The sequence below is a fragment of the Marmota monax genome, unplaced genomic scaffold (genome assembly GCF_021218885.2).
Source record: "Marmota monax isolate L192 unplaced genomic scaffold, Marmota_monax_Labrador192_F-V1.1 WCK01_AAM20220418_F8-fsc00023, whole genome shotgun sequence".
Lineage (NCBI taxonomy): Eukaryota > Metazoa > Chordata > Mammalia > Rodentia > Sciuridae > Marmota > Marmota monax.
Genome location: NW_026692907.1, coordinates 18,171,733 through 18,184,553, shown reverse-complemented (window position 1 = coordinate 18,184,553; position 12,821 = coordinate 18,171,733). Strand labels below are relative to the sequence as shown.

Genomic DNA, 12,821 nt, shown 5'->3' with positions numbered 1-12,821 from the left:
CCCTCAAACAGAACTAGATATTTTTGTCTTGAATGCTATGTTTACAACCTTACCTCCATATAAAATATAACTCTTCTGTAGGGTGTGGGTAAATGTACACAAGTCAGATACAGTATAAAAAGTTACAATAAGTACAAAAAGTAAGAGTACAATAACCCAGTGCCTCACACATGCTAGGCAATTAAGAGTACAATAAGTCCTTTCATGATACATGTAAAATTAAGTTGACTATAAGCAAGAAATTAGAAGTTCACTGATTATATGTTTATTTAGAAACTTTATTTCTTTAAGATTCTAATTTGGTTACTTTAGATTACTGTTATTTTAATGAGTATATATTTTTGGAAAGTGAATTTTGATAAGTACTTAAAATTAATAACCATGTCTTATTTTTCTAACAGGTTCACATAGTTGATTAGCAAGAATGTCTTTGATAAATATCTATTGTGTTGTTTACTAAATTATTCAGCATTTATTTTATCAATCAATAGCCATAACAAACTGAAAATGCTCCCTGAAGAAATTACAAATCTAAAAAACCTGAAAGGCCTGTACCTCCAGCATAATGAACTAACTTGCATACCAGAGGGATTTGAACAACTTTCCAATTTAGAAGATTTAGTAAGTTGTGATTTTCTGATTTTGTACTATTGTGGCTGGTGGGATTTTTTCATCAGACTGAGAAATGTGATATGATTGAAATTGTGGGACCTGGATGGCTGATTTTATGATTAGGTTATCAGAAATTGTGTATTTCAATTAAATTGCTAAATCAATAATTGTGAACTTGTTTTTCCTATGTTATTAAATCAACTTCAAGTTATAACTCAGGACTAGAGTTTGGAAAAAAGCAAAGAAGGTGACTATTCAGAGACTTATATCTTAGAAGGAAGTTGTCTTTAGCATATATCAATTTTCTTCTATCCCTATACTGCTTTTTTTGTTGTTGTTGTTGCTTTAATGTATTTTTTATTGTAGATGGACACAATACCTTTATTTATTTACTTTTATGTGGTGCTGAGGATCGAAACCAGTGCCTCACACGTATTAGGCTAGTGCTCTACCACTAAGCCACAACCTCAAACCGCCCCCAATACTGTTTTTGTTCTTTATGTTACCTATGGCCCAGCCCTGTGAGTATCTAGATAATCCCTTCAAAACATGCCTTTTCCTCTCTATTTTCCAAAATGGCCATATTTCCTACTAAAACTTTTATTTTACGTTTTACTTATCCTTAATAGAGATAATGATAAAGCAAAAGAAATAGTATTTTAATCATATTATTAATAATAAAAACAATAAGAACTTTGCTTCGTGTTTTACATATGGCAAGCTAAATAGTTCTATCCCTTAATATATTAAGAAACTGAGAAAGTGCATCCCTTTTTCTGCAGTTTACCACCAAAGGAATAAGACTCTACTGTAAAGTATTCCATCTTAAAGAATTTAGTCACATCAAATGAGAGGTTCTCATATATGTTATGTATTCTAAATAGTTATTTCCTATTGCATTTTGGTTCTTTTCCCTTTTACATGTTTCCAACAGTTCATTTGTGTCATGTTAACCTTAAACTTTCTCACTAAAGTAGAAATTAATCCTTTTACTTCTATTTATTCTGTAAGTACAACCTCCTTGATACTCTCCTCAATTGCTCTAGTGTTTGAAAACAAAAATATACATGTCCAAGCTATTCTTTCAACATTTTGTTGTTGTTCAGTCTGGTCAGATTGGAAATTAGATTACAGAATAAAAAGGCATATGTAGATAAAATGAATGAGAGAAGGGGACTATCAGATTTTCTTATAAATTTTTTAAAATTTTATAAATATTAAAAGTAGTTGATATTTAAAAAGCATACATTAGAGTTAAAAGCTGGCAAGAAACTTTATAATAAATGAAGTTTCCTAGTTCTGCTTTATGGGTTCTCAGTCATTTGCATAATAAAATTTTCCTTTGATAATTGTGTTCTTAAGGACTTAGTGTCAAATAAATCATGAATATGGAAAACAACATATTAAAACAGATTAAAATGAGAAATACCTGTGACCATTTAAATTACTAATATTAACATTATAAAAACTGCTTAGCCCAATGGCACTAAATAAATATTTGTTGAAATAATACTGGCATAAATATGGATTAGTGTATAAATAGTATACTTATGTTTTATGCCTTTACCAACTACAATAATTTAATGTTTTATTTTATCAGTAATACGTTGTAGAATTTAGAAGGAACGGAATAACTTGGCATAAATATGGATTAGTTTATATATGGCCATACTTATGTTTTATATCTTGCTACAGTAATTAAATACTTAATTTTATTAGTAATTCCATTTAGAATTTAGAAGGGATTTTTATTAGAATGATTGGGGTTTTTTAAAATGCTTTCAGAATCGCTGGGCTTGGTGACACACACCTGTAATCCCATTGGCTAGGGAGGCTGAGGCAGGAGGATTGTGAGTTCAAAGCCAGCATCAGCAGTATCAAGGTGCTAAGCAACTCGTGAGACCTTGTCTCTAAATAAAATACAAAATAGGGCTGGGGATGTGGCTCAGTGGTCAACTGCCCCTGATTTCAATCCCTGGTACTCCCCCCCCAAAAAAATGTTTTGAGAATTTTTGAATTAATTTGTCAGCAATTATTTTTTAAGTTTTTCATTTTAGAAAACTGTTAGATTTATTATAGTTGTAAATATATGCCCTTTAACCAGCTTGTCCTAATGTTAACATTTGTATAGTTATGAAACATTTGTAAAAACTCAAAAATTCATATTGGCATAATTCTAACTATAGATTTTAATTCATTATTTCCCTAGTTTTTTTTTTTTTAAACTACTCTTTTTATTCCAGGTTCTAATCCTAATCCCATTCTATTTAATTTCTGAAACTTTCAATAAAATATAATATTATTAGCAAGCAATTCCTTGATTTTTATTTGAGAATTAGAGTTGTAGATTATATTGTTATATGTTGTAGATTATTATAGTGTTATATTAGTAAATTTTTGTAAAAATGAGCTGATTCAGCTTTTTACTGTTTTCTATCTCTCAATTTATTCAGTTACAGAATACAGTTGTTTAATATTTGACTTATTGAAAATCTTCATAGCTATTTTAAGTCATTTTTTTCTTATTCATTCTTACCATTGACCCTACCTAACATTTTGCTGATAGAAAATGGAACATTTTACACTTAATTCAAGTGTTATAAGAACTACCTGATTTATAACATTGTTTTTTAAAGGATGTTTTAAAAATAGTTCTCTCATTTAAAGAAAAAAGAGAAACTTCAAAATTTAAAGAAACATTGAAGTATAGAGATAAATTAAGCTAGCTCGAATGCATCAAAAGTAAAGACTTCTATCTTGGCAATGTAAACTTCCGAAGTCAGCAGAACCAAGAGAATATATTTTTTGTCAGAAATTGAAATGACCACTTTTTCCACTTTGTTTTTCTTTCTTTCAGGAACTTTTCTATCTTGCAAAGATGTCTTTCATTTGTTATTATGGGTTACCAATAATGTACCTAATTCATTCAATAGAAGGACAAAAGACATTTATGCATTGCAAACATAACATGATATATTGTGCCTTAGTTTTAATAGTAACCTTTATGTTAAATATTTTTTTTTAATTTTTTATTGTTGGTTGTTCAAAACATTACAAATTTCTTGATACATCATATTTCACACTTTGATTCAAGTGGGTTATGAACTCCCATTTTTACCCCATATACAGATTGCAGAATCACATCAGTTACACATCCATTGATTTACATATTGCCATACTAGTGTCTGTTGTGTTCTGCTGCCTTTCCTATCCTCTACTATCCCCCCTCCCCTCCCCTCCCCTCCCCTCCCCTCTTCTCTCTCTACCCCCTCTACTGTCATTCATTTCTACTCCTTGCATTATTTTTCCCTTTCGCCTCACTTCCTCTTGTACGTACTTTTGTATAACCCTGAGGGTCTCCTTCCATTTCCATGCAATTTCCCTTCTCTCTCCCTTTCCCTCCCACCTCTCATCCCTGTTTAATGTTAATCTTCTTCTCCTGCTCTTCGTCCCTACTCTGATCTTAGTTACTCTCCTTATATCAAAGAAGACATTTGGCATTTGTTTTTTAGGGATTGGCTAGCTTCACTTAGCATAATCTGCTCTAATGCCATCCATTTCCCTGCAAATTCTATGATTTTGTCATTTTTTAATGCAGAGTAATACTCCATTGTGTATAAATGCCACATTTTTTTTATCCATTCGTCTATTGAAGGGCATCTAGGTTGGTTCCACAGTCTTGCTATTGTGAATTGTGCTGCTATGAACATCGATGTAGCAGTGTCCCTGTAGCATGCTCTTTTTAGGTCTTTAGGGAATAGACCGAGAAGGGGAATAGCTGGGTCAAATGGTGGCTCCATTCCCAGCTTTCCAAGAAATCTCCATACTGCTTTCCAAATTGGCTGCACCAATTTGCAGTCCCACCAACAATGTACAAGTGTACCCTTTTCCCCACATCCTCGCCAGCACTTGTTGTTGTTTGACTTCATAATGGCTGCCAATCTTACTGGAGTGAGATGTTATCATAGGGTGGTTTTGATTTGCATTTCTCTGAGAGCTAGAGATGGTGAGCATTTTTTCATGTACTTGTTGATTGACTGTATGTCCTCCTCTGAGAAGTGTCTGTTCAGGTCCTTGGCCCATTTGTTGATTGGGTTGTTTGTTTTCTTATTGTCTAATTTTTTGAGTTCTTTGTATACTCTGGATATTTGGGCTCTATCTGAAGTGTGAGGAGTAAAGATTTGTTCCCAGGGTGCAGGCTCCCTATTTACCTCTCTTATTGTTTCTTTTGCTGAGAAAAAACTTTTTAGTTTGAGTAAGTCCCATTTGTTGATTCTAGTTATTAACTTTTGTGCTATGGGTGTCCTATTGAGGAATTTGGAGCCCGACCCCACCGAATGTAGATCGTAGCCAACTTTTTCTTCTATCAGACGGCGTGTCTCTGATTTGATATCAAGCTCCTTGATCCATTTTGAATTCACTTTTGTGCATGGCGAGAGAAAGGGATTCAGTTTCATTTTGTTGCATATGGATTTCCAGTTTTCCCAGCACATTTGTTGAAGATGCTATCCTTCCTCCATTGCATGCTTTTAGCCCCTTTATCAAATATAAGGTAGTTGTAGTTTTGTGGATTGGTTTCAGTGTCCTCTATTCTGTACCATTGGTCCACCCGCCTGTTTTGGTACCAGTACCATGCTGTTTTTGTTACTATTGCTCTGTAGTATAGTTTGAAGTCTGGTATCGCTATACCGCCTGATTCACACTTCCTGCTTAGCATTGTTTTTGCTATTCTGTGTCTTTTATTTTTCCATATGAATTTCATGATTGCTTTCTCTATTTCTACAAGAAATGCTGTTGGGATTTTGATTGGCATTGCATTAAACCTATAGAGAACTTTTGGTAATATCGCCATTTTGATGATGTTAGTTCTGCCTATCCATGAACAGGGTATATTTTTCCATCTTCTAAGATCTTCTATTTCTCTCTTTAGGGTTCTGTAGTTTTCATTGTATAAATCTTTCACCTCTTTTGTTAGGTTGATTCCCAAGTATTTTATTTTTTTTGAAGATATTTTGAATGGAGTGGTTGTCCTCATTTCCATTTCAGAGGATTTGTCGCTGATATACAGGAATGCCTTTGATTTATGTGTGTTGATTTTATATCCTGCCAGTTTGCTGAATTCATTTATTAGCTCTAATAGTTTCTTTGTAGAGCCTTTTGGGTCTGCTAGGTATAGAATCATATCATCTGCAAATAGTGATAATTTAAGTTCTTCTTTTCCTATTTTTATGCCTTTAATTTCTTTCATCTGTCTAATTGCTCTGGCCAGTGTTTCGAGAACTATGTTGAACAGAAGTGGAGAGAGAGGGCATCCCTGTCTTGTTCCAGATTTTAGAGGGAATGCCTTCAGTTTTTCTCCATTCAGAATGATGCTAGCCTGAGGCTTAGCATAGATTGCTTTTACAATATTGAGGTATGTTCCTGTTGTCCCTAGTTTTTCTAGAGTTTTGAACATAAAGGGATGCTGTACTTTGTCGAATGCTTTTTCCTCATCTATCGAGATGATCATATGGTTCTTATTTTTAAGTCTATTGATGTGGTGAATAACATTTATTGATTTCCGTATATTGAACCAGCCTTGCATCCCAGGGATGAATCCCACTTGATCATGGTGCACAATTTTTTTGATATGTTTTTGTATCCGATTCGCCAGAATTTTATTGAGGATTTTTGCATCTAGGTTCATTAGAGATATTGGTCTGTAGTTTTCTTTCTTTGAAGTGTCTTTGTCTGGTTTAGGTATCAGGGTGATGTTGGCCTCATAGAATGAATTTGGAAGTTCTCCCTGTTTTTCTATTTCCTGAAGTAGCTTGAAAACTATTGGTATTAGTTCCTCTTTAAAGGTTTTGTAAAACTCTGCTGTATACCCATCCGGTCCTGGGCTTTTCTTAGTTGGTAGTCTTTTCATGGTTTCTTCTATTTCCTCAATTGATATTGGTCTGTTTAGGTTTTCTATATCCTCCTGACTCAATCTGGGCAGATCATATGACTTAAGAAATTTATCTATGCCTTCACTATCTTCTAATTTATTGGAGTATAAGGATTCAAAATAGTTTTTGATTATCTTCTGTATTTCTGAAGTGTCTGTTGTGATATTGCGTTTTTCATCCCGTATGCTAGTAATTTGAGTTCTCTCTCTTCTTCTCTTCGCTAGCATCGCTAAGGGTCTGTTGATTTTGTTTATTTTTTCAAAGAACCAACTTTTAGTTTTGTCAACTTTTTCAATTGTTTCTTTTGTTTCGATATCATTAATTTCAGCTCTGATTTTAATTATTTCTTGCCTTCTACTTCTTTTGCTGCTGTTTTGCTCTTCTTTTTCAAGGATTTTGAGATGAAGTATGAGATCATTTATTTTTTGGTTTTTTCTTTTTTTAAGGAATGAACTCCAAGCAATGAATTTTCCTCTTACAACTGCTTTCAATGTGTCCCATAGATTCCGATATGTTGTGTCTGTGTTTTCATTTATCTGTAAGAATTTTTTAATTTCCTCCTTGATGTCTTCTATAACCCATTGATCATTGAGTAACCTATTGTTCATTCTCCAAGTGATGTATGCTTTTTCCTTCCTTCTTTTATCGTTGATTTTCAGTTTCATTCCATTATGATCAGATAAGATGCATGGTATTATCTCTACTCCTTCATATTGTGTAAGAGTTGCCCTGTGACATAATATATGATCTGTTTTTGAGAAGGATCCATGTGCTGCTGAGAAAAAAGTGTAACTGCTTGATGTTGGGTGGTATACTCTATATATGTCAATTAGGTCTAGGTTATTAATAGTGTTGTTGAGTTCTATAGTTTCCTTATTCAACTTTTGTTTGGAAGATCTGTCCAGTGGCGAGAGAGGTGTGTTGAAGTCTCCCATGATTATGGTATGGTGGTCTATTAGACTCTTGAACTTGAGAAGAGTTTGTTTGACAAACATAGCTGCACCATTGTTTGGGGCATAAATATTTATGATTGTTATGTCTTGTTGGTGTATGGTTCCCTTAAGCAGTATGTAGTGTCCCTCTTTATCCCTTTTGATTAACTTTGGCTTGAAATCTATTTTATTTGATATGAGTATGGACACTCCTGCTTGTTTCCGAAGTCCATATGAGTGATATGATTTTTCCCAACCTTTCACCTTCAGCCTATGTATGTCTTTTCCTATCAAATGCGTCTCCTGTAGGCAGCATATTGTTGGGTCTTGTTTTGTGATCCATTCTACTAGCCTATGTCTCTTAATTGGTGAGTTTAAGCCATTAACATTTAGGGTTATTATTGAGATATGGGTTGTTCTTCCAGCCATATTTGTTTATTTCTGTTACTAAACATGGTTTGTTTTCCTCTTTGATTATCTTCCCCCCCCCTTTACTGTCCTACCTCCCACTGTTGGTTTTCATTGTTATTTTCCATTTCCTCTTCCTGTAATGTTTTGGCGAGGATGTTTTGAAGAGATGGTTGTCTAGCTGCAAATTCTTTAAACTTTTGTTTATCGTGGAAGGTTTTAATTTCATCTTCCATCCTGAAGCTTAATTTTGCTGGATACACAATTCTTGGTTGGAACCCGTTTTCTTTCAGTGTTTCAAATAAGTTATTCCAGGATCTTCTAGCTTTCAGAGTCTGTGTTGAAAGATCAGCTGTTATCCTGATTGGCTTACCCCTAAATGTAATCTGCTTCCTTTCTCTTGTAGCTTTTAAAATTCTCTCCTTATTCTGTATGTTGGGCATCTTCATTATAATGTGTCTATGTGTGGATCTCTTATGATTTTGCACATTCAGCGTCCTGTAGGCTTCTAGGATTTGGGATTCTGTCTCATTTTTCAAGTCTGGGAAGTTTTCTCGTATTATTTCATTGAATAGATTGCTCATTCCTTTGGTTTGGAGTTCTGTACCTTCCTGTATCCCAATGACTCTTAAGTTTGGTCTCTTAATGTTATCCCATATTTCTTGGATGTTCTGCTCATGGTTTCTTAACAGTCTTGCTGAGCTGTCTATGTTCTTTTCCAGTTGAAATACTTTGTCTTCATTGTCTGATGTTCTATCTTCTAAGTGTTCTACTCTGCTGGTAGTATTCTCCATTGAGTTTTTAAGTTGGTTTATTGCTTCCTGCATTTCTAGGATTTCTGTTTGTTTGTTTTTTATAACCTCTATCTCCCTGTATAGTTGATCCTTTGCTTCCTGGATTTGTTTGCGTAATTCATTGTCAAAGTGATCTTTCATTGTCTTATTTTGCTGTTTAATGTCTTCCTTGATACTCCAGATCGTCTGAAGCATGTATATCCTGAATTCTTTATCTGACATTCCATCTGCTGCAGCTGTTACCTCTTCTAAAGTTGCGTTGACCTGCATTGCTTGTGGTCCTTTCTTTCCTTGTCTTTTCATACTGCTTGCGTATCTTTCCTGCAGGCGCGGGCAGCGGCTCTGCTCTCTCCTTATTCCAATTGGGGTGTCGTGGCTACCACGCCGGCAGGTCACTGGGCCTGTTCTGGGCGCTGGCGGCGGCTCTGTTCTGCCCCTACTCCAATTGGGGTGACTAGTGTACCACGCCGGCAGGCCACCGGGCCTGATCCGCCGGTCGGTTGCAGGTTTGCCTACCCTGCAGGCGCGGGTGGCGGCTCTACTCTGCCCCTACTCCAAATGGGGTGACGTGTCTGTCGTACCGGCAGGCCACTGGGCCTGTCCCGCTGGTCGGTCGCAGATCTGCCCACCTTTCGGGCACGGGTGGAGGCTCTGCTCTGCCCCTACTCCAATTGGGGTGTCGTGACTACCCCGCCTGCAGGACGCTGGGCCTGTTCCTGGCACGGGCGGCGACTCTGCTCTGCCCCTACTCCAATTAGGGTGGTGTGTGTACCACAACGGCAGGCTCCTGGGCCTGATCCGCCGGTCTGTTGCAGGTCTGCCTACCTTGGAGGCGCGGGCGGCGGATCTGCCCTGCCCCTCCTACCACGCCTGCGGACCCCTGGGCCTGATCTGCAGGTTGGTCACAGGTCTGCTCACCCTGCGGGCACGGGTGGCGGTTCCGCTCCGCCCTCACTCCAATTAGGGTCACGTTGCCACCACACCGGCAGGGCCTGATCCGGCCGTGGGAGAAGGATCTGCTCTGCCCCTACTCCAATTGGGGTGACGAGTGTACCACGCCGGCAGGCCACCGGGCCTGATCCGCCGGTCGGTTGCAGGTCTGCCTACCCTGCAGGCATGGGCGGCGGCTCTGGTCTGCCCCTACTCCAAATGGGGTGACATGTCTGTTGCACCGGCAGACCACTGGGCCTGTCCCGCTGGTCGATCGCAGGTCTGCCCACCTTTCAGGCACAGGTGGCGGCTCTGCTCTGCCCCTACTCCAATTGGGGTGTCGTGACTACCACTCCGGCAGGTCGCTGGGCCTGTTCCTGGCACGGGCGGCGATTCTGCTCTGCCCCTACTCCAATTGGGGTGATGTGTGTACCACGCTGGCAGGCTCCTGGGCCTGATCCGCCGGTCTGTCGCAGGTCTGCCTATCTTGCAGGCGCGGGCGGCGGCTCTGCCCTGCCCCCACTCCAATTGGGGTCACGTGACCACCACACCGGCGGGGCCTGATCCGGGTGCGGGTGAAGGCTCTGCTGTGCCCCTACTCCAGTTGGGGTGACGTGTGTACCACGCTGGCAGGCCGCTGGGCCTGACCCGCAGGTCTGTCGCAGGTCTGCTTACCTTGCAGGCTCGGGCTGTGGCTCTGCCCTGCCCCTCCTACCACGCCCGTGTACCACTGGGTCGCGGGTCTGCTCACCTTGCTGGCGGGGGTGGTGGCCCCGCTCCGCCCCCTCTCCAAATGTGGTCACGCGATCACCACGATCACCACGCCGGTGAGCCCCTGGGCCTGCTCCGGGCGCGGGCGGCGGCCCGGCTCCTCTCCTCTGGCTCAAAGACAAATCGAGAGAGACTCGGGTGTCTGTGCCTCACCCTCCCTACCAGGAGACCAACTGTTTCTGTCGCCGCTGGTATTGATGAAGTTCTCTCCTCCGCCGCTTTCTGATGACATCAGATCTCTGCCATGTTGGTATCCTATGCGAATGGCAGCATTTCGTTCCCTTTGCTGGGTAACCAAAGCAACGGGTGAGTCCTGACCGGCCCTCATCAGGATCCGGACCGAGAAGCAGTTTCCGCGGGCTCCTTAGCCCTGGGCCAGAGCAGTTCTGGGAGCCGGAACTCGGCCGCTCCGTGCTCGGTGTATGCTCTGATAAGAGCAGGCTCCAAGAAGCACTCAGGCACTGAGCCTGAGTAATCTGTCTGCAAGCCGCAGGCGAATGGCAGCCTGAAATTACCTGTTCTATGGCTGAATGAGCTGCGGTCAGTCGAAAACAGGGATGGTGACGTCAGCTCTCCAAGATGGTGGCCGCTGGCCTCCTCTCTGGTCTGACCGGTGTGGAGAACCGAAATGGACTGCTTCCTTCCCCCATCTCGAACCCAGAATTCAGCACTGAGTACGGTGCTTGCACGGCTGGCAGAAACTGCAGCGCTGTATCCCTGCACCACTATCTCCTCCTCGTTTCCCAGTGTGCGCTGCAGACTCTGGCCGCGGGGCGATTTGCTGAATAAGCAGTGTTACCCTCCGTGTGACAAATCTCTCGCGTTTGAGTCCCCGTAGCCGATCCTCGTGAGATGGAAATCCTTCCTCCAGGTTCCGGAGCACCCCACTATTGCTGGAAATTCCTAACAAGATAGCCTTTAGCCGTCCTGACTGGTCATACTCCCACACAGTGAAGCAGCACACGGGGGCAATGCACTCCCCTCACTGCCATCTTCCTATCTCCTATGTTAAATATTTTTAAAGTAAGAATTTATTCTAGGGAAAACTGCTAGGGATTGATAGTCACCAAATTACATTGTTTTATTTTGTGCACGTGTAAATATATAACAACAAATTCCATAATTATGTACAACTATAATGCACCAATAAAAATATGTGGAAAGAAGAAAGAAAAAAGAATTCATTCTAATTTCTATCTGCTATCTTGATGAATACATTGTGGGTCTATAGATATTTGAAAACATTGAAGTGAATGATAATCTGGGAAATTGTGTTAAGGTTACAAAATCAGTCACCTCTAAAGTAGTCTTTTTTCTTGCATTTCCCCCAGTTTCTGAAACTCCATTTAGGGCTATTTATGTACTTTCCTGTTACCTCACTTATTCATTCATTCTTTCTTTTTAAAGGATCTTTCAAGCAATCGTCTTTCAACTGTTCCTGTTAGTTTTTCTTCTCTGTCTAGTCTGATACGACTCAATCTTTCCAGTAACCAACTGAAGAGTTTGCCAGCGGAAATAAGCAAAATGAAAAGTAAATCATTTTTAAAATATTTAAAAAACTACATAAGTTTGAAGTTGATGTAACTTGCCTTTGGAAAAATAATTTGTAACATAATTATAGAGAAGTAAATAATAATTTTATGATAGTAAATGCAAGCAATACTTAGTCACATTTTCTCCAGACCATTATTATCTGACAAATTTCTAAAGAATTAACATCAAAAGATATTTAGGCATATTAAAAAGTAATTGAGAAATTGATTAAGGTTTTCAGCTATGCTATCTCTTCATTTGTTCAGCTATGCTATCTCTTCATATAGTTTTAACTATAGTTATAGTCTTTATGCAGTTTATAGTTATAACTATATATGTATAACGACATAAATAATATGTAGTTATAACTAGATATAAATATATAGTTAGTTAATATAGCTATATAGTTATATAAATATATACCCTGTATAGTTTTAGGACATTTAATTGTTATTTAACTATAAATAAATGGATTCTAAGAATAATTTCTTCATATGTATGGTGTCATGAAATTTTACAATGCTTTTGTTCAAATTATTTTGACATCACATCATTTAGTTTACAGTTCTGTAAGTTAAATCAGGTAATTTTTTTTTTTTTTTTTTTACAGTTTAAAGATTGATAACCCTTGATGAAGAAATTATGTTGTAAATTTTAGAAGCAGGTCTGAAATCCTCTTGCTTTATCCCTACTGCTTGTATTCTTTCAATTAGTGCTCCTAGATGCAAACATTTCTAAAAATTATTCTTTAAAACAAATTTTTTACTTTAAAAATTTATTGTATTTGAGTGGATCAGACAGCAACATTCTTTTCTCAGTATTCTAGTAAAATAATATATAAATTTTATTAGTTGAAAGTAGTACTGTTTCATTTGCTTTGAAACCAGTTAGCATCTTCATATACTTGAAAA

General features: G+C 38.5%; 1 protein-coding gene across 1 annotated transcript in view; it reads left to right on the top strand.

Moving 5' to 3' along the window:
* The window catches only part of Lrrc40 (leucine rich repeat containing 40), a 71,308-nt gene that overhangs the window by 13,601 nt on the left and 44,886 nt on the right, over positions 1-12,821 (top strand). The window contains exons 4-5 of the mRNA XM_046450954.2: positions 492-621; positions 11,785-11,908. Of these exons, the coding sequence (XP_046306910.1) occupies positions 492-621; positions 11,785-11,908 (254 nt within the window). The remainder of the gene's footprint in view (positions 1-491; positions 622-11,784; positions 11,909-12,821) is intronic.